Source organism: Haematobia irritans, chromosome 3, assembly GCF_050003625.1.
Source record: "Haematobia irritans isolate KBUSLIRL chromosome 3, ASM5000362v1, whole genome shotgun sequence".
Lineage (NCBI taxonomy): Eukaryota > Metazoa > Arthropoda > Insecta > Diptera > Muscidae > Haematobia > Haematobia irritans.
In genome coordinates, this window is record NC_134399.1 from 7,369,353 (window position 1) to 7,396,509 (window position 27,157).

Sequence of the window (27,157 nt, forward strand, 5' to 3'; positions counted from 1 at the left end):
TGCATGATAATAGGTGGCTAATTCAAGTACACAAATCACGTTTCAGTTGCAAACGCGATTTAAAACGCTCAAGTTGTTCTCCCACGGACAAACAAAAAAAATTAAATCCAGGAAGGAGTGAATTGTGTTACATTTCCATTGAGAAATCCTAAATTGGTTATAACATATATTTTTTTAAATCTTAGATTTTTTTTTGTGAAAAAAATAAAAACAAGTAAGCAATAATGAGTGCTGATATGGAGAAAAAAGTGGACGAATTGCAGCAATGGTTAAAAACTCAACCTCAACTTCCCCCAAAAATAGGTACAGATTTTAAATTTAAATGGATAAATATATAAATATAAATAATTGTCACATGATTTTTGACCTGTAAAAATTGTGTGTCATTGTCACGCTCAAGTAAACGCATTCCAAACATATGAAACAAATAATCCAATATAATTTTGGCTTAAGCCCGGTATAAATTTCTAGTGACTTTTTTCGGCCATAGTCCCGGTAAGCAGTCTTGGCGAAAATGTCATAATACAGTTTTGCCATGTATTTATTATGGGAGTAAAATGTAAACAAAAAATGTCGATAACAAGGCCTCGTTGAGTTTTTGGTAGCAAAAATACTAAAACATATCTTATAGGTCGCGAAAATTTTGTTAGAGGTGGATACGGGCCTTTATAAGACATAGTTCGGAATTTTAATTTTGGTAACGAAAACTCTTCTAGACGTTATTATCGCTTATTAAAATTATTCTCACATTAGTAAATTATGATTAATTAGTGTATGTAGAATATTCCGTGAATTCATGAGGACAATGGGCTTCGCAAAACGAAAACACTTTTAGACGTTATTATCGCTTATTAAAATTATTCTCACATGAGTAAATTATGATTAATTAGTGTATGTAGAATATTCCGTGACTTCATAAGGACGATGGGCTTCGCAAAAATATTTGTCTATAAGTTTAGTAAACATTGCACATAATGAAATTAAAAAAAAAACTAAATTTAAATTTAAATTGATATCGGTAATAATGTGCATCGATTCCATTTATAGTTGTTGTATGTGCCTTCAAAAAAGGGATGTTTTGCATGCGTGTTTCTCATGTAAACTATGATCAACCAGTGAATTTCCATGACAATGCCGATAATGCAGGATTATATTGTGCATAACTCGGTAGTACCTCTAGAAAAAAATCTACTACTCGTAAGAAATACAAAGGCACTTTTGCCAGAGAACTCTTCCTTTGAGCGATGTTATCGACTAAACATTGCACTAGAATGAAATTAAAAAAGCGAAATTTCAATTGATATCGGCATTAATTCTATTCGGTTCCATTATTAAATTTTTGTATGTATCTCCAAAAAATGTATGTTTTGCATGCATAACTAACGAGTATTTTGTTTCTATGATGATCGTACAGTTTAGCCTGTTTCTCAAGTAAACTATGAAAACCAGTGAATTTTCATGACAATGACGATAATGCAGGCTTATATTGTGTATACCTCGGTGGTACCACCAGAAAAATGTCTACTCCTCGTAAGATATATAAAGGTACTTTTGTCAGAGAACTCTTCCTTTGAACGATATTATCGACTGTATACATTTTTGCCATTAGAACAACCCAGTGAAAAAGCGCCGCCAGAAAAAAGTAGTGAAAATGTTTATTTTGGGATCCCGAAATGGTGTAATTTTTTTCGACAAAATTTCAAAAAATTGTACCATTTTATTAATTCTTTCTCTGTTCTTAACCTATTTGAAAAAAAAAAAAAAAAATAAAATAAAAAAAGCGTTGTTATAAAAAATTGAATTAAAAGGAATTCATGTGTAGTTAAAATAAAGAACATCCTGTTGATATGCAAAGGAATTTGCAGAATTCGCTCCCATTGAAATTTCTCACAGGTATTTATTAATGGAAGAAAATCTTAAAAAACACAAGACAGCAAAGCCATTTTTCAGGGTATCACAAATTTTGTTAGCAATTGATAAAACAGTGCTAATGTCTTTTCGCTAACTTAAATAGTTTTGAGTGATGGTGAGCGATGGTGCCACCAAAACGCCGCCATATTGTATGGGGACACTCTTAGTTTTGAACCTAAACCAAAATTTCGATAGGGGTATACGGGTCTATGGTAGGATAAGGACTGTGTTGTCGATGTACAAAACAACTATTTTTGGAGGGATATAACTCGATTTTATAGAGAAAGGGTAGAATAGCATTGTATTTTTACAAAAACCAGGATCTATTGTCCGCTAGATAAATTATAAATTAAATGATAAATTAGCTTAATAAATTATTCTTGCCTAGGACTAAGCTTTATTACTGCTAATTACACGAAATTTCCACTAGAAGTGCCTAGAGGACTATAAATGAGATTGAAAGCGTTAATATTTTATTGTGATATATGAAATTGACATTTTAATCAACACACTAATGTATAGAATAAAATTATTATTAAAGCAAACATAAGTACTGGAACAAAATCAAAAGCAAATAATAAAATACAAAATAATAAGATTATTTATTACCTGCATAGGCAATTAGTGACAACTGATTTAATTAAAAATTAATAAAACAAAAAAATCTAGTATTCATATTCCAAGTGTAAACAAAGTACAAACGTTTAAAATCAATTATACATTAATATTATAACTAAAAGTATTCTACACAGAAAAAAAGTCTGTTGTAAAACTGATGCTTAAATGAACTTATATTTATTGCAAAAATTTTATTTTGTTTTAGTTTATTTTTAAAATTTTATTTTGTTTTAGTTTATTTTTAAAATTTTTTAAGAAATTTTCCCCAGCCCAACGATTTTTTCTTTATTCCAAATATGTCTCAAAAATTTTATGAACTAAATGGCAGTAAAATTTCAATGGCATATAAATTAGTTCAATTCTAACAAAAACAGAAGAAGTTTTTCGTACATTTTTCAAAAGTAGCAAGAATGAACTATAGCGTTGATAAAATGGGAATAATCTGGCGCTTAAGATTTTTTCTTTATTTTTAGTTCATTTTTTCTTTTCGAGAAAGATGCATTTCGTAAAAGGTAATTAAAATCCAAAAAAGTCGGAAAATGTTCGTCAATTTAAAAAATCTCGAAATTGGGAATAAAATTTAGTTCAATTTTCGCACGAGATTCCATTCATTGTTCAAAATAATGTAGTTTACTTTTTTCAGTGTACTTTATTCAGCTTTTGACGTTTTTTGTAAGCAAACAAAAATTTCTAATTCATGCCAATAAGACAGTTTTGCTGGTATGTCCTAAATTAGAAATACATAAATGGATATAATGAAAATATAGTAGATAATAAACTGTGTATGAGAGGCAAAATATTCGCAATCGATAATGATGACCCAAGGAATTCGACTTTCTACATTCTAAAAGTATAAGAAACAGATGGCAAAGCTTTATTAGTCCTAGATGGCAAAGCTATATTTTGCTAGTTTGTCCTAAAAATGTAGGTAGCAAAAATTACTTTATGCGTAATTTAGAAATACATAAAAGGATATAATGAGAATGTAGTAGATAATAAACTGTGTATGATAGGCAAAATATTCGCAATCGATAATGATGTCCCAAGGAATTCTATTTAGCAAAGGCCGGTATAGACCTTTGGGGAAATTTTACTGTCCATAACCAAGGCATTGACGTATTTGCAACCGACAATTCCTTATCGACTTTCTACATTCTAAAAGTATAAGAAACAGATGGCAAAGCTTTATTAGTCCTAGATGGCAATGTTATATTTGTCCTACATAAAAGGATATAATGAGAATGTAGTAGATAAAGGGTGATACGGTCAAAATTTGGTCAAGGGAAAACGCGTGTAAATCGGTGAAATCGTTTATTTAAAAAATCAAATTAAATTTCTTTTTCAAGTTCAATTAGTATAAAATTCAGGAAAAATATTCAGTTAGGCTTTCGCTTTTCCAAATCCGAATTGCCGGGCCTCACGCTTGACACCTGCCATCAGATTTTGTACAGCCACCTTGTCCACCTTCTTCGCCGCAGAAAGCCAGTTTGCCTTGAACTGCTGCTCGTCATTAGCAGTTTTTTGGTCTTCTTTAGGTTCCGCTTGACAATAGCCCAGTATTTTTCAATTGGGCGGAGCTCTGGTGTGTTGGGAGGGTTCTTGTCCTTGGGAATCACCTGCACGTTGTTGGCGGCGTACCACTCCATGGCCTTTTTACCGTAATGGCAAGATGCCAAATCCGGCCAAAATAGTACGGAACAATCGTGTTTTTTCAGGAAAGGCAGCAGACGTTTATTCAAACACTCTTTCACGTAAATTTCTTGGTTGACAGTCCCGGAAGCTATGAAAATGCTGCTTTTCAAGCCACAGGTACAGATCGATTGCCAAACCAGATATTTCTTTGCGAACTTTGACAGTTTTACGTGCTTGAAAATATCTGCTACCTTTCCCCTTCCTTTTGCCGTATAAAACTCCTGTCCCGGAAGCTGCTTGTAGTCGGCTTTGACGTAGGTTTCGTCGTCCATTACCACGCAGTCAAACTTCGTCAGCCAGCTTTGCGTGCGAGTAGCTCGGATTTTCGCGATGCGCGAGCAAAATTTTGATACGCTGCTCTTCTTGCTTGGACGGCATTTTGACAACTGAAGAGTGAATTCCAAAATCAAAATAGGAGCAACATTCTACACACACACACCTTAAATGCAAAATTGAAAGAAATACGTCAAGTTTATATTGACCAAATTTTGACCGTATCACCCTTTAATAAACTGTGTATGGGAGCAAATTATCGATAATGACGTCCCAAGGAATTATATTTAGTAAAGGCTGGTATTTACCTCTAGGGAAATTTTTACTGCCCATAGTAAATTCATTGATATATTCGCAATTGACAATTCCATGAGACATCCTTATCGATTTTTTTTATTGTACAACTATAAAAACAGATGGCAAAGCTGTATTATTGGCATGTAAACATAATTTCATACCACAACATTTCGTTTGAGTGCCGATAATGAAGTTTTGTTATGTATTTCTTAAGGGAGCAAAATGAGGACAATCGATAATAATGCCTCACGGAATTATGGTTATCAAAAATGTTATGGGTATTGGAAATTTCCGTTAGATCTCCGTAGCGATCTTCAAACAAAAAAACAATCTATTCTCCAGAAAATTCATTCTTTCTTACATTATTGAAAATTGATAATTATCAATTTTCAATAACTTTCAGTCTTTTCTATGCATTAAGTTTATCTAATACCAATAGATAAATAATCACTCTGGATAATTAGAAGCAAAATATTCGCAATGAATTCTATTTAGTAAAGGCCAGTATAGACCTCTGGGGAAATTATACTGCCCACAATAAATGCATTGACATATTCGCAATTGACAATTCCATGAGCCATGCTTATCGATTTTTTACATTCTACAAGTATAAGATAGAGACGAAATTTTTCCTTAATCCTAAAATTTAGGTTGCGTTATCTTTAATATTACATAAATATTTTTTTCAGTGCACAGTTCTTGATCGGTTTAAATAGAAAAGTCGATAACTAATTATTTACCGCTGTGAAACAATTTTCGCATGGTAATTGGAGGGCCTTATTTCAAGCGGTTCTGATTAAATTTGCTCCTCCATAAAGTCTTCGGGGGGTCGGTTTATAAAATGGGGCCACATATAATTGTGGACCGATATGGACCAATGCTTGTTACAGGCAGGGTTGGCCTGTCACAAACTGTGACTTTTGCGACATACATTTGCGACGGTATAATACGTATGTCGCAAAAGTCGTAAACCTACTGTAAAAAACCTAATTTTTAATAGAAGAAATCCTGAGCATTTTTTAATTTAGTTTGACAGCATTCGCTGTGAGTTTCTGCAGAAATTTGTGAAAGTTTTCCCACCGTCAAGCCTATTTTCTTAGGTGGTATCGAAATTCCCGTTGGTGAGTGTGCAAAATACCTTGGGGTTATATTGGAGAGGAGACTGAACTTAAAGCTAAGAAAGGATGAGAAAATCCACGGTTAACTTGTACTCGTGCAAAAGCCAATAGGGAACTGAAACCGAAATTTGTGAACATTCCTAAGAATTGAAACTTCTTCGCACATACCATCGTCTTGCATATCATCGAATTCGCTGCCTAGCTGACGCGACTAAAGTATTTTGAGTTTGCGACTTTTGTTACTTTTTCTACATTTACGACGTGTATGTGACGTTTACAACTTTGCGACAGTCGCAAACCTAAAAAAATTTGATACAGACCATCTCTGGTTACAGGTCATATACTAACATCACGTACCAAATTTCAGCCAGATGGGATGAAATTTGCTCTAACAAGAGTCTCCGGAAATTAATTCTGGGGATCAGTTAATATGGGGTCTATATCTAAAAATGGTCTGACGTGGCCCATTTGGTATATTATCCGATTTACATCAATAACAGCAACCAGTGCCAAGTTTCAAGTTCGTAGCTGTTTCGTTCGTAAGTTAGTGTGATTTCAATATACGGACCGATGGACATTGCCAAATCGACCAAGATATTTATACATTATGGGATCTAAAATCAATATTTGGATCTGTTACAAATGTAATGAGAAAATATTCACAATCGATAATGACGTCCCAGTGAATTCTATTTCGTAAAGACCGGTATAGACCTGTGGGGAAATTTTACTGCCCACAAGAAATCCATTGACATATTCGCAAGTGACAATTCCTTGGGACATTCTTATCGATTTTTTACATTCTACACGTATAAGAAAAATATGGCAATGCTGTATTATTGGCATGTAAACATAATTTTATACCACGAAAATTATTCTGACTTGGAAGTGATCTTTGAAATCATCTTAAAGGCCGGCATACACGAACACTTCGTTTGAGTACCGATAATGCAGTACGCAAAATTTATGTATGCAAAATTTAGACAATCGATGATAACGTCTCACGGAATTATGGTTATGAAATATTACAATGGATTTTTTTATGGGTTTCGGAAATTTTCGCTAGAGTTGCGTAGCGGCCATCAAATAAAAAAAAAACTATTCTCCAGAAAATTCATTCTTTTACCTTACCAATAATCAATAACCTTCTGTCTTTTCTATACATTAAGTTTATCTAATACAAATAGATAGATAATCACTTTGGATAATTATTGATTATAAAACAAACCGGCAATGTAAATTAACTAGTAATTTTCTAAGCACGTTTGTATAAATTTAATACAGGTTCGTTGAAATGATTTGTAGTAAATTTCGCATGCAATGCTTTATTAGCAAATTTTGATTTGATTTGTGAAAGCTCGCATACACACCGAGAGAAATAAACCTCTTATTAAAGACCGTTATGGGAAAAATATACATTATGCTCTTGAAAGATGCTCAAGGTGATTATACTTCTTCTCTAGGTATATTCGATGCTATCGAATGTTTATATTATCTGCCATAAGAAAAACATCGCAAAACTGCCTTATTGGCATGAAAAAGGAGTTTCGAAAGAGCTGTATATAGAGGCTTAAATCTGCAAAAATTCTTTCATTCGTGTTAAAATGATATCCCTTGGTGTTATTAAGGGTTTACTATCTGTCAATGAAAATTTCGTCGATTGGCTTCTTATGGGAAGAAAATGTAAGCAATCGGTAAAAACTCAACCCGGAACTATCCATGCATTTCTTATATTTCTTATGGGTATAACAAATTACGCTAGCGGTGGATGTCGAGCGTAAAGTAATAAGGGGACTTTGAACTGTGCTTTGACAATAAAAATTGTAATTGTATGTTATATCTCATTACAAGAAGGGGGTTTCAAGTTCAACAAAATCTTAATGTATTAGCTAACACTTATATCTATAATAGTCTTATATTAACAATTAGCTTCACCAATTAAAGTTTCTATAATCATTGGATGATTAGTTTGAAATGCTCATTCGATGGAAGGGCGACGGAGTATATAAAAAAGTTTAAAAAGACATTCTGGTTTAAATGTGTGCAGTAAATACACTCAGAAAAAAGTTTATTTGGATCCAAAGATTTTGACCTTTCCTTAATGATTAATTTGGTATTGATTCCGAGCCAAAGATGCGGCGGTTTCTTTAAAATAAAGGCATTTTTTAATGACCTATGTGGCTTTAATACTAGGATATAAATAATAAAATAAACAATAACATTAAAATTATAATAGAGCTTTCATTTTTCGAATTTTCATACCCTTTTCCCGGTATATAATTAAGGGACTCACGTGCAAACAAATGCCAGTTTAAAAATCCAAAGTAAAAACTGTTCTCTTAATTCCGAAAAAAAAACTTTAAATCCTCAAAATAAGTTTTAGCCTATACACGCAGAGAAGGAATATGATCACCTCAAACATGTTTCAAGAGCAAAATGTTATTTTTGTATGGTGACCATGTAACATGTTTGTCACTAAAATGTTATTTTCTCGTCAAATATAACCTGCTTGCCGAAATCAGATACATGATTTCCGAGAAAATAACATGGTTGCGAAAACCATGTTACATGGTCACGACTCAAAAATAACATTTTGCTCTTTAAACATGTTTGAGGTGATCATATTCCATCTCTGGGTGTATTTGAAGCGTTTTTATTTTAAATCTAAAGATTCAATATTTTGTAATTAATTTTAGGGCGAATTTTTTTAAACCAAAAATTTTTTTCTTTACTTAGAGGAAAATTTGCCTTACCTGGGGGGTTTCCCCCCAAATTTAGGGGTTTTTTACACGTTTAGGGACATTTTTAGGGGTAACATTTATTTGGGGGGATTTTTGGGGGTAAAAAAATATCTTAGATTTTATAAAGTGGAGCAATTCTCAACAAGATTTGGAACAATTCTGGCATGAATTTTGAGAACAAAAAATAAGGGAAGTCAACCCATGTTCCTAAATACAAGCAAGTACCCACCAAAAAAATTTTGAGGTTCTTCCAAAGGCACAACTGTAAGAGCACTTCCAGAAGATGCACTCCCAATGATGTTCTTTATTTTAACTACCCAGAAAGTTCTTTTAATTCACTTTTTTATAACTTGGATTTTTCATACTTTTAATGGATAATTTTAAGTTTTTTTGTTTCAAATAGGTTAAAAACAGAGTAAGAATTCATAAAAGGGTCCAAATCATTTAAATGTTGTCGACAAAAATGCTAAATCCAATCTGAAAAAATTGTGAATTTTTGAAAATATTTGAGGTCAAACGTTTCCGAAAAGCGTTAGAATCCATTAAAAATTATAAAAATTATTTTTTGACAAAATATCACGGAATTTTTTAATTTACATCCAAAACATTGAATTCGGATTACACCTAAAGAAGTGATGCAAAATTCAGTGTAACGGCTGTTGAAATGGAGAACTTCCGTCCTATGACAAGCCCATCCCAGCAAAAAAAGCGTCGCCAAAAAGTATTGAAAATGTTCTTTTAGGATCTGGAAGTGGTGCAAAATTGACGCAGAAGCGATGAATTTAACATGGGCTTGTCATAGGACGGAAGTCCTCCATTTCAACAGCCGTTGCACTGAATTTGCATCACTTCTTTAGGTGTGATCCGAATTCAATGTTTTGGATGTAAATTAAAAAATTCTGTAATATTTTGTCAAATAAATAATTTTTATAATTTTTTATAATTTTTAATGGATTCTAACGCTTGTCGGAAACATTTGACCTCAAATATTTTCAAAAATTCACAATTTTTTCAGATTGGATGTAGCATTTTTTTCGACAAAATTTGAATGATTTGTACCATTTTATGAATTCTTACTCTGTTCTTAACCTATTTGAAACAAAAAAAATTAAAATTAAAATTAAAACTATGAAAAAACCAAGTTATAAAAAATTAAATTAAAAGAACTTCCTGTGTAGTTAAAATAAAGAACATCATTGGGAGTGAATCTTCTGGAAGTGCTTTTAAAGTTGTGCCTTTGGAAGAACTTCCAAATTTTTTTGCTGGGATGTTAAATTCATCGCTTCTGCGTCAATTTTGCACCACTTCCGGATCCAAAAAGAACGTTTTCATTACTTTTTTTGCGACGCTTTTTTTGCTGGGTATGCAATGACATTCTTTTTTAAACGTATCTGTTGAAGGAGTATTTTTAATATTTGATACAATTAAAAACAAGGTTAGGTTAGGTGGCAGCCCGATGTATCAGGCTCAGTTAGACTATTCAGTCCGTTGTGATACCACATTGGTGAACTTCCCTCTTATCACTGCCCGATTCCCGATTGTTAAGCTCAATGTAATGGTACCTCCTTTTTAGAGGCGAGTCCGAACGGCGTTCCACATTGCAGTGCAACCACTTAGAGAAGCTTTGAAATCCTCAGAAATGTCACCAGCATTACTGAGGTGGGATAATCCACCGCTGAAAAACTTTTTGGTGTTCGATCGAAGCAGGAATCGAATTTGTGACAAGTGGTGTAATGATTTTATCTAATAATTTTTATTTACTTCAAAAGAAAATTTTTAACATAAAAAAACTTATTTTGTCTAAAATTTTGTTCCTCAGAAAAAATCTTCTTTCAGTTTATATATTTGTGTTAAATTTAATTTTTAAAGTGTGTCACTACAGGATTTTTAACGAAATTTTGGGTCTCTTTTTATACTATTTACAAACTTAAAATTTTTGGGGGTTTTTGAAAAAAAGTAGACCAATTTAGGGTTTGTTTTTTCTTAAGATTTGGGGGGAAGAATCAAAAATTACCTGGCAACACTGTACTTAAAAGACATACGATTTTAATGGAGGGACGCAAATTTTTAAATTTTTTATCCTAAATTTAATATTTTGTTTGAAGCAAAGATTAAAAAAATTATTTTAATTAAAATTTCATTATTTCAAAGAAATTTTTCCTTAATATTTTGTAAATTGCGCATCCTAAAATTTAGGCTGCATAATCTTTAATATCAGGTAAATATTTTTTTCAGTGTACTTATATAAGCCTATTGAGTTCTTGATCGGTTTATATAGAAAAGTCGATAAGTAATTATGAACTGCTGTGAACCAATTTTCGCATGGTAGTTAGAGGGCCTAATTTCAAGCGGTTCCGATGAAATGTGGTCCTCCATAAAGACGTCATAAGTCATATCTTTGGGGGGTCGGTTTATAAAAGGGGGCCGATATGACCTGTAACAATAGTTCATTTACTAACATCACGTACACAGAAAAAATATCAACAAAATATTTCCAATTAAAAAGTTGATTGAAGTTGAAAATTTTTTCAATTAATAAATTAATTGATACAATTAACTTTTTAATCAAACTCAAAAGACTAAGTCACATAAAAAATGTTATGGATTTTTTTCTAATTTTAACTAAAGATTTATTTCAAACAATAACTTTTTAATCAAACTAAAAACACAAACGGTCATTTTCATGTAGCTCCGTTAGGCTTTAACTGCCAGTTTACAGAAAGATAATTGCAAAAAAAGCACAAACGGCCATTTTCATGTAGCTCCGTTAGGCTTTAACTGCCAGTTAACAGAAAGATAATTGCAAAAAAAAAAACACAAACGGCCATTTTCATGTAGCTCCGTTATGCTTTAACTGTCAGTTAACAGAAAGATAATTGCAAATATCTTTTATCCAGTTAACTTTAACTGAAATATTTCCATCTGTTAGGCTCCTAACTGGCATATAGAATATATAGACAAGATGTTTATAGTTCGGTTTAAAAGTTCGTAACACTAATGGAGCTTCATGAAAATGGGTGTAAGTCAGTTAAGAAAGTAATTGAAAATAGTTACGTTTTTAAAGAAAAAATTAATAGAGTTTTGCAATCAACATCAATTAAATTTTTAATTGAATCAAATAAAACGTTAATTGAAATTTCCTAATGAAATCAATTAATTTTTTAATCAAGTATTTTTTAATGTCCAATTGAAAATGTGATTGATACTATCATTTTCGTGATTGAAGACATTTCAATTAAAAAATTAATTGGATCAATTAATTTCGTGATTGAATCAGAAACAATTTATTTTTGCATATACCAAATTTCAGCCTGGTGGGATGAAATTTGCTCTACCAAGAGGCTCGGGAAATCAAATCTGGGGATCAGTTAATATGGGGCCTATACCTAAAAATGGTGCGATTTACATCAACTAGTGCCAAATTCCAAGGCCGTAGCTATTTCGTTCGTAAGTTAGCGGGATTTCAATATACGGACGGACGGTCATCGCTAAATCGACCAAGATATTTATACTTTATGGGGTCCAAAATCAATATTTCGATGTGTTAAAAATATAATGACAAAATTAGTATACCCCTATCCTACGGTGGAGGATATAAAATTGTCAGGTATTTTTGAATGGTTCATTATAATTTGCTCCCAGACACTGCATTATCGACATGTAAACATTTCTTATATGCAAGTGGTTGATAGTGTTTTTTTTATTATATATTTAAATATTACACATTTATTCACATATATCTACATATTGTGTTATATATTTACTTTACAATTAGGGCGGGGATTGTTGAAACGTTTCTTGGCAACCAATTACGGTGATTTGGAAGCAGCAAAAAAGTTAATACAATTTAATTATAAATTACGCAATAAATATGATAACATATTTCTAAAAAGAGATCCATTGAGTGCCGAAACCCAAGAAATGCTAAGAGTCACGTAAGTGAAACCATCATCATCATTTTAAAGTAATTGTAATCTGTAGAAATATTTTCCAAACAGTGATCATCTTATACTGCCGGGAAGAACTCCGGACAACGAGAGATTAGTATTGATTCGATTCGAAGATTGTAAACCTGAAAAAGTAAGTAATATTGAAATATATACATATATGCTAACTCTTATTTCGATGGATTTGGATTCAGTCTCATTTTCGAATCTTTAAAAGGAATCGTTCATTGTGCAAAGAATTTCATATATTTCCTAAGAAAGAAAATTATGAACATTCAATAACATAGACGCGCACAACTTTTAGAGAAATTATTTTTTTCCACTTTGAGTGGCCATCCCCCATTGATAAGAGAGTGGTATAACAATGAACTGAATAGGGATGCCACAATAACCTAACCTAAATACGGGATTGGGCAACCCTAGTGATGAATGCTGGCAGTAACTTAAAAAAATCTCTAATTGCTCTCCCACGCATATGGCATCGTAACATATTTCCCAGCAATCAATCAATGAGAATGTGATAACTGTTTTATCGACATAAAATTGAAATTTTTGATACAAGGGCATTCTGTAAGGTTGATGGTAAATGTTTCAATTGAACACTCAGTTCAAAATGCTGTGCCCAGAAAGATTTATTTACCGATTTTTGAGACCGACACAAACATCGCAATAAGAGTTGTTGTTTTGTTGTTCTAATCTGCATATTTTTTTTTCAGTATAATTCTACAGAAGCAATAAAATTGTGTTTCTTAGTAATGGACTGTAGTATGGCTATTGACAGTGAAATAAATGATGGGGAAATTTTAATTTTCGATTTACAAGGATATACACTAAAACATTTAACTCGATCTTCGTTGGGCAGTCTTCGAGTTTTTTTGAAATTCGGTCAGGAAGCCTATGTCGGTCGTATCAAACAAATTCATGTAATCAATGCTCCCTCGTATATGGATAGGATTATGGCTGTGATGAAACCTTTTATGAAAAGTGAAATTTTGAAAGTGGTAAGACTCCGAACAATTTAAATTAATGGAATAGTTTGGTAACAAAAAGCGCACAATTGTAGATACAATTTCATTCACCTGGTTCTGATACCCCCTATGAATTTTTTCCTCGTTCCTTATTACCAGAAGAGTATGGTGGAAATGCTGGCAAGTTGAGTGATCTAAGACAATATTGGATAGACAAGTTAAAAGAAAAGAGGTGAGGGGTGTTATGGAACCGAAGCCAATTTTTCGGGTATTTTAATGTTTTGTTTTTCATTTACAGAGAAGAACTAATCGATGAATCACGTTGGAAAATGAATAAGGGGAAGACAACTTCAGACATTGTTGATGATTTGCAAAAATTAGAAATTGATTAGAGTCAATAGTTTTGCAATTTGTTCTTATAATTTTATTATATATTATAAGGATTTTAAATAGAACGGTGTGATGTGTTATGGAAGACAGCTTATAAATGGTTGTAGTTTTTATTTTTGTAAAAAATTGAATTAAATGTGATTTTACAATTGAAATGCATTGTTAATCTTTATTTTAGGGTGCTTGAAATCTAAATAAAAAAAAATTAAAAATAACCAGTTTTTATTTGGAATGAAAGTTTTGTTTTTAGAATGATTTTCTTTATGGAAACCGTGTTATCTACATAACTTATTGATGTGAAGCTCTAGCGAAAATTCCTGTTTTTGTTTGGGATTAGAGCAGGGCTGCCAATTTTGCCCATTTTTTACACAAAAAATAGCATATGCTGATTTTCCGATTTTTGTCCCAAAAATGACGATCAAAATTTTTGATTTTTGACTAGAAGCCGTATGTTTACACGTTTAGAGCCAGCGAAAGAGAGATTACACTTGACAGTTGTCAGATAGAGAAATTGCCTACAGAGTTGGTTTCACGGCTGCCACTCGTGCCAAAAATAGTGCTCCAAATATCTACCACATTAAAAAAGAAATATTTTGAAGTTGTTGATCAAATTTTTTGTTTTCAAAATTTTATTTCTAGAGAAATTTTGTCAAAATTGTATTTCTATCGAAAATTTTGTCAAAATTGTATTTCTATCGAAAATTTTGTCAAAATTTTATTTCTATAGAAAATTTTGTTAAAATTTTATTTCTATGGAAATTTTTGTCCAAATTTTATTTCTATAGACAATTTTTTCAAAACTTTATTTCTATAGAAAATTTTGTTAAAATTTTATTTCTATGGAAATTTTTGTCCAAATTTTATTTCTGTAGAAAATTTTGTCAAAATTTTATTTCTATAGAAAATTTTGTCAAAATTTTATTTCTATAGAAAATTTTGTCAAAATTTTATTTCTATAGAAAATTTTGTTCAAATTTTATTTCTATAGAAAATTTGGTCAAAATTTTATTTCTATAGAAGATTTTGTCAAAATTTTATTTCTATAGAAAATTTTGTCAAAATTTTATATCTATAGAAAATTTTATCAAAATTTTATATCTATAGAAAATTTTGTCAAAACTTTATTTCTATAAAAAATTTTGTTAAAACTTTATTTCTATAGAAAATTTTATCAACATTTTATATCTATAGAAAATTTTGTCAAAATTTTATTTCTATAGAAAATTTTCTCAAAATTTTATTTCTATAGAAAATTTTGTCGAAATTTTATTTCTATAGGCAAATTTGTCAAAACTTTATTTCTATAGACAAATTTGTCAAAACTTTATTTCTGTAGAAAATTTTATCAACATTTTATATCTATAGAAAATTTTGTCAAAATTTTATGTCTAAAGAAAATTTTGTCAAAATTTTATTTCTAAAGAAAATTTTGTCAAAATTTTATTTCTAAAGAAAATTTTGTCAAAATTTTATTTCTATAGAAAATTTTGTCAAAATTTTATTTCTATAGAAAAAATTTTCTAAGATATAAAACTATAGAAATTTTTTTCAAAATTTTATATCTAGAACGTTTTTTCAAAATTTTATTTTTATAGAAGATCTTGTCAAAATTTTATTTCTATAGAAAATTTTATTTCTATAGAACATTTTGTTAATATTTTATTTCTCTAGAAAATTTTGCCAAAATTTTATTTCTATAGAAAATCTTCTCAAAATTTTATTACAATAAAAAATTTTGTCAAAATTTTATTTCTATAGAAAATGTTTGACTATTTTTATTTCTATAGAATTTTTCTATAGTAAATTCTTGCAAAACTTTATTTCTATGAACATTTTGTCAAAATGTTTTTCTAAAAAAAAATTTTCAAAATTTGATTTCTATAGAAAATTTTGTCAAAATTTTATTTCTGTAGAAGATTTTGTTAAAGTTTTAAATATTTTCGAATTAGAGATATTTTCTTGTTTTATTCCAACGAAAAGTGGCTCTGCATTTCTTATGGATAGCAGAAATTTTTGGGTTTATCAAATGCATTGACCTACCAAATGAAACAAATACAAATGCAAAAATACTTTTATTAAGTTGTTGAATTAAGAAATTGAATTAACACTAAACATAAGTGTTTTTTTTTATTATTTACAGTTTTGTCAAGAATTTATTAGTGAAGCCAAGTGTAAATAATCGATAGGAACGCTACACGAAATTTTCGGAAACAAAAATACTAATGCATTCCTTATTGAAATCGGAAATTTCGATAGAGGTGCATATCAATCTTAAAGTTCATTAGACGATACCCTGCCGGATTGGTGAAGTAGAAAAGGCTACAGCCCCCAATTTAAGCTGCAGATTTTAGTCCATTTATTTTTCACTACCGGTAGCCTTTTAAGTATTTTTTATCGCCATAAAAATACACTCAAAAATCAGTGAACCCTCCAGGCCACTAAAGCCAATTTAACTCTATTTTAGTTAATGGAAATTATTCCGTTTTATTAAAAATTTTGTGTACACTCAAAAAACTGTGAACCCACCAGGAAGGGGCATTTTGGTTAATTTTGGAAAATTTAAACGAAACTGTGTTGCAAACTCAGATTTCATGCCGGTTTCACAAAAATAAGTAAATATTTTTCGACAAATTCAAGAAAATTTATTAGACATAATTATTTTTGCAATTTGTTAAAGAAAAAATTAGAATTCAAATTGCAAAAATGTCTTTAATGCCATACGAAGTTCAAGATGGGCGTGTTATTGGTAAAATTTACAAGTTTTTAGAAATTATGAACTATTTTGTGGGAGACATGAATTTAGTAAATATTTTTTGTTTTATTTAACTAACGTACACCAAAAATTATTTAAGTCAAAATAACTTTCTCAAAATATAATAATTCCATTAATTAAAATTAAAAACTGTTATTTAAAAAAAATTAAAATGGCTTTAGTGCCATATAGGGTTCACTTTTTTGGAGTGTACGTTAGTCAAATAAACTAAAAAACCAATTTTTATTAGACGAAATAGTCTGCCTGTGTCATTTTGTTATAATTGGCCATGCGGCTTTAAAACTGCAAATAAAGTATGAATGTGAATATGAAAAAAGGAGGGAGGATTTATACACAAATGAAGTATAAAGATTTACTAAATTTGTATTTGTCAAAAAAAAAATATTTCATAATTTCTTAAGCGTTGTAAATTTTATCGCAAAGCGTTGTAAAAATTATCGCGTTGTAAATTTTATCGCGTTGTAAAATTCATCTTGAACTTTATTTGGAGCTAACACAGAAAAAAATTCACGAAATTTTTTCCAATTGAAGTCTTAATTGAATTTTAACAAATATTTAATTTAAAATTTAAGTGATTCAAAAAATTTTTTAATTGAAATAAAAATCAATCACAAAAATTAATAGCATCAATTAAATTTTTAATTGACTTTCAATTAATTTTTTTATTGATACTATCATTTTTGTGATTGACGATTTTAATTAAAAATTAATTGGATCAATTAATTTCGTGATTGAAGACAAAAAATATTTTTTTTGTGTGAAAGACATTTTTGCAATTTTGAACTCAATTTTTTTTCATTAAAACTACGAAATTTACTTTAAGAAGTGAAACAAATTAATTACGTCTAATATTTTTTTGTGGAAAATATTTACCTATTTTTGTTATATCGGCTTTTGTAATACAGTTTAATAAAAATTTTCTAATCTACATTTTCCATCCTCATGGGTTCATTTTTTTTTTTGAGTGTAGCCTATTATCCCTAGAAAAATATAATTTAATTGAAACTTTTTTGCCTCCAGAATAACTTCATATCCATCTTATGTTGTTATCGGTATCCTTTTAGAATGTCGTCCTTTTTTATCTCTATATTTACTAAAAATAAATAATAATAATAATTAATTAAAAACAAAATAAATAATAATATTTAATATATATAAATATGATTAAAATATTAACCTACCATTTTGTTCACATGATCGACTGTCATTAGTTAGATTCTCATCCAACGATTTTAAGCTCGGTATCCTATGCTACCAATAAGAAATACGATATTATCGATAATTTACATTTTCCATAAGTTACACATGGCAAAGCCGCCTTGTCAACATGCAGTGTTGCCAATTTGGCTATTTTCCATTTAGTGGGAATAAATGCATTTAGCTTTAGGCTTTTTTGAGGATTTCTTCATGGCCCTTTTGGCGGTTTTTAGCCAATTTTTTATTATCGACATGTATCCAGTGAAATATGGAAAACAACAAGTATTATACAGTTTCATTTAAAAACTTTTCTCCCATAAGAAACACATGGCAAATTTGCCGTATGTCTCATGCAACAGACATTTTTCATAATAGCTGCATATCGGGCGGGTTTAGACTCTTCGTTTGCATAATGCGTTTTACAGACTATCAGTTATTCCGGATGACAGTGTTCGCGTCGAACATATCCCATATATTGTGCACATTATAAGTTAAGTCCGAAGACATAATCGATACTGCTGCATGTTTATTGGGATCGATAACACATTTACCGATTATTTAGTCATCGCCGACAAGTCGTATCGATCCGACACACTGTAAGATTCTTTACAAACACCGACATTCCGTCCGGAATAACTGATAGTCTGTAAAGCGCATAACATAACAACGATAACAACGTGTCACAAGACTTTATATGAACCTGTGTAGAAAATTGTTACAAAAAATTGTCTTCAAACAGTTTTATCGTTTGCCTATGTGTTGGATTTTGTTGTCGGCAATTAGTCCACATATCAAAAGAGATTTCCTCTGTAGGATGTAATTTTTGGTGAATCCAACAAAGATATAAAAAAAATTAAATTATACAACAAATTTATTTTTTGCGTTCTCCGAAAAGTACATTCTACTGCGGGAGATCTATTTTGTCCTTTGGTTCACATGGTTATATTCTGGCCTTCACTGTTTCAAAAAAAGAAATCACCCATTAGGTTTTATTTTAAATGGATTGTTTACTTGGCCAAACCTAGGATAGGTATTATTCCATTTTTCTATTTTTAGTTATTTCGCTTCTTATTGCATATTATTCATGCTTAGGGTAGGCTTTGCGGTAATTATGGATCCTGTGAAAAGTTTACGTTGAGCCACTTATAAAGTATAAAGATTCAATCAACTTCGTTTGGATATTGTATCAAGCGGTTTACTATTACTTCCATGAATTCTAATCTACTACTAATTTTAAATCGACATTTAGCTTATAACGGTTAGTTAGAAATCGCATTTACATATCAACGTCATGATAATTGTATTCACTGACAACAGCACATCACCTAGTATGTCGTACTTTAGACTTGAAAACAAGTTTATTGTTGTAATTAATCAAATGTAAGAATTTTTAATTAACCATTAACGATGATATTGCATTTGCAAATAGTCTATTACTATTTATTGTAATATCTCTAGCACGTTTTTGAGATTGACATGTGCAATAATTTAGGAATAGAAAGATGTTTTCTACAAATAACATAGTTTGAGAATCACTTGAGTTCAAAGCATTGGTTATATATCATGACAAAATACAGATACAGCACTTTTAAAAATAAAGCTTTTGGTTTTAAACGGTAATATTTTTAATTTCCTGAAGCAATTGTGGTTTTGTATAGTTTAGCCCACATTCATTTAAAAGTTTGAGAATCACTTGAATTCATAATTAATCAAATGTATGAAATTTTAATTAACCATTAACGATGATATTGTATTTTGCAAGTAGTAATAGACTACTATTTATTGTAATATCTCTAGCACGATTTTGAGAATGAAGTTTGAGAATCACTTGAATTTGGTTGGCTGATAAGTCCCCGGTCTGACACATAGATGGCGTCGCTGGTATTAAATGGATATTATTTTTATATAGTAGCAACCTTCAAATGATTCGTGTCAAAATTTGACGTCTGTAAGTCAATTAGTTTGTGAGATAGAAAAAAGGAATTTCGTGTTTTAATAAAATACTGTTTTCTGAAGGGAAAAATACGGTGGAAGCAAAAACTTGGCTTGATAATGAGTTTCCCGACTCTGTCCCAGGGAAATCAACAATAATTGATTGGTATGCAAAATTCAAGCGTGGTGAAATGATCACGGACGACGGTGGACGCAGTGGACGCCCGAAAGAGGTGGTTACCGACGAAAACATCAAAAAAATCCACAAAATGATTTTGAAGGACCGTAAAATGAAGTTGATCGAGATAGCAGAGGCCTTAAAGATATCAAAGGAACGTGTTGGTCATATCGTTCATCAATATTTGGATATGCGGAAGCTCTGTGCAAAATGGGTGCTGCGCCAGCTCACATTTGACCAAAAACAACAACGTGTTGATGATTCTGAGCTTTGTTTGCAGCTGTTAACTCGTAACACATCCGAGTTTTTCTGTCGATATGTGACAATGGATGAAACATGGATCCATCACTATACTCCTGAGTACAATCGACAGTCGGCTGAGTGGACAGCGACCGGTGAACCGTCTCCGAAGCGTGGAAAGACTCAAAAGTCCGCTGGCAAAGTAATGGCCTCTGTTTTTTGGGATACGCATGGAATAATTTTTTATCGATTATCTTGAGAAGGGAAAAACCTACTATTATATGACGTTATTGGAGTGTTTGAAGGTCGAAATCGCGGCAAAACGGTCCCATATGAAGAAGAAAAAAGTGTTGTTCCACCAAGACAACGCACCGTGCCACAAGTCATTGAGAACGATGGCAAAAATTCATGAATTGGGCTTCGAATTGCTTCCCCACCCACTGTATTCTCCAGACCTGGCCAGATTCTTGTTCTCAGACCTCAAAAGGATGCTCGCAGGGAAAAAATTTGGTTGCAGTGAAGAGGTGATCGCCCAAACTGAGGCCTATTTTGAGACAAAACCGAAGGAGTACTACCAAAATGGTATCAAAAAATTGGAAGGTCGTTATAATCGTTGTATCTCTCTTGAAGGGAACTATGTTGAATAATAAAAACGAAATTTGACAAAAAAAATGTGTTTTTCTATGGTTTAGACCAAATTATTTTGAAAATATCCAGAATTTTCTTTATTTCTTGGTCTTATATATTGCTAATACAATATTTTTATCGGCCTTGAGTATAATTCTGGCAAGGATTTTTTTTTTTAGTTGTTCTCTATTATTATACCACAAAAGCTAAAACTTTACACCCCTGATTTATATGAGATTAATAAAAATATATAAATTATCTAATATGATGCCCTGAATTTCTTTTACTTTTAGATAAAGGGTTGCTTAGACGATTTTTAGCAGCCATGGATGGTGATTTGGAAGATGCAAAAAAATTAATGTTACGAAATTTTAAATTAAGGAACAAACATGACAACATATTTCTGAAAAGGGATCCCATGGATAGTGCTTCACAGGAAATACTGAAAGTAGGGTAAGTACATTAATTGTCCAATTAATTTTTTTATTGAAATGTCTTCAATCACAGAAATGATAGTATCAATTAAAAAATTAATTGATCCAATTAAAAATTAATTGATACTATTAAGTTTTGTGATTGATTTTTGTTTTAATTAAAAAGTTTGTTGAATCAATTAAATTTTTAATTGAATATTTTTTAAAACTTAATTAAAATTTTAATTGCAAAAATTTACGTAAAATTTTTTCTGTGTTAACACTGAAAAATTGCGGTATGAGAAAAAATACTTTTGCTAGACCTTGTTCAAGAACACACAAAAAAACGTTTTTCTGATTCAATCACAAACTTAATTGATCCAATTAATTTTTTAATTGAAATGACTTCGATCACGAAAATGATAGTATCAATCACAGCATAAAAAATGCTTGATTAAAAACTTAATTGATTTAATTAAAAAAAGGTAACTATTTTCAATTACTTTCTGAGTTTACTTAGTATTTTTAATTTGATTAACAATTGATTGTTTGAAATACATTTTTAATTAAAACTAAAAAAAAGTTAATTGTATCAATTAAGTTTTTAATTAAAAATTTTCAAAAATTCAATCACTGACTTAATTAATTTAATGTTTCTATCTTGATTGAAAAGTTAATTGTATTAATTGATTAATTAAAAAAAATCATTTTCAATCAACTTTTTAATTGGAAAAATTTGGTGATATTTTTTTCTGTGAAATAAATAACATATGCACGTCAACAAGTGTTAGTAATGCACACAACAAATTTTTCTGAATCAAAGACGAAAATAATTAATTCTATTATTTTTTTAATTAAAATGTTTTCAAAATGATAGTATCAATCACAGTTTTAATTGGGCATAAAATAGATACTTGATTTAAAAATTAAGCAAATTTCAATTAATTTTTTAATTTAATTAATTAAAAATTTAATTAATGGTGATTGCAAAACTCAATTAATTTTTTAATTAAAAACATAACTATTTTCAATTACTTTCTTAACTGACTGAGTGTTTTTAGTTTGATTGCAAATAAATATTTAATTAAAAATCACCACTTTTTTAAACTGACTAAGTCTTCCGAATTTGATTAAAAAGTTAATTGTATCAATGAATTTTTTAATTAAAAATTTAAACATTTTCAATCATTGATTTATTAATGAAATTAATGTTTCTATCTTGACTAAAAAGTTAATTGTATCAATTGATTTATTAATTTAAAAAAAATCATTTTCAATCATTTTTTTTATTGGAAAAGTTTTGGTGATATTTTTTTCTGTGTGGCATAACATTTTTAACAACTTTCTCGACAATATATTTTTTGGGTAATATATTTGAGAATACATTTTCAAAGTTTTTTTGTGGAACTGCTTAACTAAAAAAATACAATTTGCTGTATATATGTCGAGAAATATTGTTATTTTTTATTTCTTTTCTTTTGCATATTTTTTAGAGATTATCTTGTACTGCCAGAAACAACACCCGAAAATTACAGAGTAATATTATTACGATTGCAAGATGTCAACCCAGAAAAGGTAATAATTTTTACAAGGAATTTATTTTTTTTTGTAATATTGTTTTCTCTTTGTTTTAAGTTTAAATTCACAGATGCCGTTAAGGTATTATTCATGATAATGGACTGCCGTTTCGCCATTACAGATGAAATTGAGGATGGCGAGATTGTCGTTTTCGATATGACTGGCTATACACTCAAACATTTGGCTCGAACATCGTTAAGTTCTCTTCGAGTTTTTATGAAATTTGCTCAGGAAGCTCATACGGGTCGTGTAAAGCAAATACATGTTATAAATGCTGCTTCCTATTTGGATAAAGTTTTGAGTGTGGTAAAGCCTTTTATGAGTCGAGAACTTATGCAAGTGGTATGTCATATATCGACAGTTTAAAATAAAATATATAGCCCCATGTGTTCCGATATTCGGAATCGCAAATCGCAAGAATTTATTTTGACTATAACAAAAAAGTCTAGATGGCCTTGGACTTCAATCCAATTTCAATTTGAACTACTAAGTAAAGAGAACTATATAGCCAAAATTAAAGACTATGTGTTTCAGGATTAAAAAAAATATAACCGAACGAAATTTTTGCAATTTGCGACTTCGAATAAAATAAGTTAGACATTGGCTCTCAATTATTGAGAGTGGAAATGTCAAGTTTGTAATCCTCAATTCAGTAGAGGTGGAAAAAAACTGTTCGAATTACTCCAAAGATAATTGAGTATAACAAGATTAAGCATTGTGCTCTTATAAAGAGAAAACAAATGTCAAGGTGTAGAGGGCTATGAGAAAACAATTGTTTTATTTGTCAATTTTTCCAAAGCAGCTCTGCCAAGGAATAAATTTAAAACGGCAATATTCACATAAAACCATAATGAATATTCGCTTTAAAATACACATACGTTTTATTTTAATTTCCTACAATCGTTTTAGTATTGCTTTTGTAGGTTTTTATTCAGAAATTTATGAAAAACACAAGCCAGTATGAGGGATTTTCCCCCAAATTGGGGATATGTTTTCGTGAATGGTGGTGGATTTGGCGGGAAATTTTCATAAATTTGAGGATTTGTTTTTTGATTTTTTCGAGAATTTTTTTTTAACAAAACATTATTTCTATAGAAAATTTTATAATTTTGGCAAAAGTTTATTTCCATAGAAAATTATGTCAAAATTTTATTACTATCGAAAATTTTGTCAAAATTTTGTTTCTTTTGAAAATTTTGTCAAAATTTCTTTAGAAAATTTTGTCAAAATTTTATTTCTATATAGACATTTTGTTAAAAATTTTATTTCTAACGAAAACTTTTATTTCTATATAGACAATTTTGTAAAATTTTTATTTCTATAGGAAATTTTGTCAAAATTTTATTTCTATAGAAAATTTTACAGAATACAATAAAAACAAGTTTGTAAGAAAATTTTATTTCTATAGAAAATTTTGTCAAAATTTTATTTCTATCGAAAATTTTGTCAAAATTTTATTTCTTTAGAAAATGTGTAAAATATTTTATTTCCATATTAAAGTTTTGTCAAAATTTTAATTCTATAGAAAATTCTGTCAAAATTTTAATTCTATAGAAAATTCTGTCAACATTTCATTTCTATAGAAAATTTTTTCAAATTTTTATTTCTATAGAAAATTTTGTCAAAATTTTATTTCTATAGAAAATTTTGTCAAAATTTTATTTCTATAGGAAATTTTATCAAAATTTTATTTCTATAGAAAATTTTGTCAAAATTTTATTTCTATAGAAAATTTTGTCAAAATTTTATTTCTATAGAAAATTTTATAGAATACAATAAAAACAAGTTTGTAAGAAAAATTTATTTCTATAGAAAATGTTGTCAAAATTTTATTTCTATAGAAAATTTTGTCAAAATTTTATTTCTATCGACAATTTTGTCAAAATTTTATTTCTTTAGAAAATGTGTAAAATATTTTATTTCCATATTAAAGTTTTGTCAAAATTTTATTTCTGTAGAAAATTCTGTCAACATTTTATTTCTATAGAAAATTTTGTCAAAATTTTATTTCTATAGAAATTTTTTTCAAAATTTTATTTCTATAGGAAATTTTACCAAAATTTTATTTCTATAGAAATTTTTGTCAAAATTTTATTTCTATAGGAAATTTTATCAAAATTTTATATCTATAGAAAAGTTTGTCAAAATTTTATTTCTATAGAAAATTTTGTCAACATTTTATTTCTATACATTTTTTTTAATTTTATTTCTATTTAAAATTTTGTCAACATTTTATTTCTATAGAAAATATTGTCAAAATTTTATTTCTATAGATTTTTTTTTTAATTTTATTTCTTAGAATTTTTGTATAATATAAAAATTAAATTAAATTATTTCTATAGAAAATTTTGTCAAAATTTTATTTCTATAGAAAATTTTGTCAAAATTTTATTTCTATAGAAAATTTTGTCAAAACTTTATTTCTATAGAAAATCTTGTCAAAATTTTATTTCCATAGAAAATTTTGTCAAACTTTTATTAAAAAAACAAAAATTGCAAACATTTTATTTCTATAGAAAATTTTATCAAAATTTTACATAGAAAATTTTGTCAAATTTTTATTTCTATATAGACAATTTTGTCAAAATTTTATTTCCATAGAAAATTTTTTTCAAAATTTTATTTCTATGAAAAATCTTGTCAAAATTTTATTTCTATAGAAAATTTTGTCCAAGTTTTATTTCTATAGAAAACTTTGTAAAATATTTTATTTTTTAGAAAATTTTGTAAAAATTTTTTTTTCCATAAAAATTTGGTCAAAATTTTATTTCTATAGAAAATATTGTCAAAATTTTATTTCCTATAGACAATTTTTTCAAAATTTTATTTCAATAGAAAATTTTGCCAAAGTTTTATTTCTATAGAAAATTTTGTCAAACGTTTTTTTCTATACAAAATTTCGTCAATATTGTAGTTAACACTTTTGTCAAAATTTTATTTCTATAGAAAATGTTGTCAAAATTTTATTTCTATAGAAAATCTTGTCAAAATTTTATTTCTATAGAAAATTTTGTCAAAATTTTATTTCTAAAGAAAATTTTGTCAAAATTTTTTTTCTAAATAGAAAATTTTGTCAAAGTTTTATTTCTATATAGAAAATTTGTCAAAATTGTATTTCTATCGAAAATTTTATCAAAATTTTATTTCTTTAGAAAATTTATAAAAAAAATGTATTTTTATATAAAAGTTTTGTCAAAATTTTATTTCTATAGAAAATTTTGTCAAAATTTTATTTCTATAGAAAATTTTGTCAAAATTTTATTTCTATAGAAAATTTTGTCAAAATTCTATTTCTATAGAAAATTTTGTCAAAATTTTATTTCTATAGAAAATTTTTGGAATACATTGCAAAATCTATCAAAGCATCAAGAATTCTACCAATCTAGCAAACAGTATACCATGTTTAGTAGAATTCTACCAACTGTGTCAACGGTGCTCTGTAGAGGTGAAAAAACTGCTCAAATTACTCTACCTTGTATAGCTTCATTATATACTAGGTGCCTCTCCTAGTAATCTATCCATGTGTCGTACATAAATATGAATTATTAAGAGAACTTTTTATTGTTACTATTTATAGTTACATACCCATTTACCCAATTCCGATACACCTTATAAATTTATCCCACGTGACTTATTACCAGATGAATATGGTGGAAAGGTTGGCAAAATGTCCGATATTAGACAACACTGGATGACTAAGTTGAAAGAAATGAGGTGAGTAATTTGAAAATATAAGAATTTCTTTCGGGGTTTTAATAGTTCTGCATTATTATTCATTTCCAGGGAATATCTCATGGATGATTCGCGATGGAAAATGAACAATGCTGATATTGTGGATAATCTTCAAAATTTAGAAATTGACTAAAATCTACACAAAGCAAAGGAAATTTAAGGTGTTTTTTTTTTAATTGAAATGGGTAAATCTAGTCTAATAATAGTTTGCTATTGGGTTATATATAGTTTACATATGGTGATTTCGATTCTAATAGAAAATGCAACATCTTTGTAATTGGCTTATATAAAATATAGCCAGCTGTTTCAGAACCTTTCTGATCTGGAATCCCTTACAATATTGTGGATTACAAATAACTTTAGAATATCACTATCACTATTGGGTAAAAAAGACATCTGTGGATAAAGTAGTGTAAAACTTGGGCAACACTTTTTTTATAGAAACGAAATCGCCCTTAGTATTAATTTAAACTATTGGTGCCAAAATATTAGATTTTAGTTTATTGCTAAAGAATAAATGTATAACATTAAA

The 27,157-nt window shown here is 29.0% G+C and overlaps 1 protein-coding gene and 1 long non-coding RNA gene across 4 annotated transcripts; one reads left to right on the plus strand and one right to left on the minus strand.

Annotated features, from left to right (window-relative positions):
- LOC142228140 (alpha-tocopherol transfer protein) lies at positions 1 to 27,157 on the plus strand. 2 transcript variants are annotated; one of them, XM_075298479.1, is made up of 6 exons: positions 1 to 303; positions 12,426 to 12,585; positions 12,649 to 12,730; positions 13,314 to 13,598; positions 13,661 to 13,797; positions 13,864 to 14,110. In XM_075298479.1, exons 1-6 carry the CDS (start codon positions 225 to 227, stop codon positions 13,955 to 13,957), a joined length of 837 nt encoding a protein of 278 aa, XP_075154594.1. In that variant the 5' UTR covers positions 1 to 224; the 3' UTR covers positions 13,958 to 14,110. The 2 variants fall into 2 exon arrangements, with proteins under 2 accessions (XP_075154594.1, XP_075154595.1); XM_075298480.1 differs by lacking the exons at positions 12,426 to 12,585; positions 12,649 to 12,730; positions 13,314 to 13,598; positions 13,661 to 13,797; positions 13,864 to 14,110 and adding exons at positions 21,196 to 21,355; positions 22,809 to 22,890; positions 22,951 to 23,235; positions 26,471 to 26,607; positions 26,677 to 27,157 and having other exon boundaries at positions 5 to 303.
- Positions 16,015 to 19,139, minus strand: LOC142229695 (uncharacterized). Of its 2 annotated transcripts, XR_012720467.1 has the most exons (4): positions 18,947 to 19,139; positions 18,626 to 18,882; positions 17,910 to 18,300; positions 16,015 to 17,821 (listed from the first exon to the last, which is right to left on the minus strand). It is a non-coding gene; the product is annotated as an uncharacterized LOC142229695 (long non-coding RNA). The 2 variants fall into 2 exon arrangements; XR_012720466.1 differs by having other exon boundaries at positions 17,910 to 18,882.

Excerpts from the sequence above, each read along its gene's own strand:
- LOC142228140 (XM_075298479.1), top strand. The coding sequence starts at position 225 with ATGAGTGCTGATATGGAGAAAAAAGTGGACGAATTGCAGCAATGGTTA. Across the intron at positions 304-12,425 it reads TCAACTTCCCCCAAAAATAG|GGCGGGGATTGTTGAAACGT; the intron begins GTACAGATTTTA and ends CTTTACAATTAG. Across the intron at positions 13,599-13,660 it reads AAAGTGAAATTTTGAAAGTG|ATACAATTTCATTCACCTGG; the intron begins GTAAGACTCCGA and ends GCACAATTGTAG.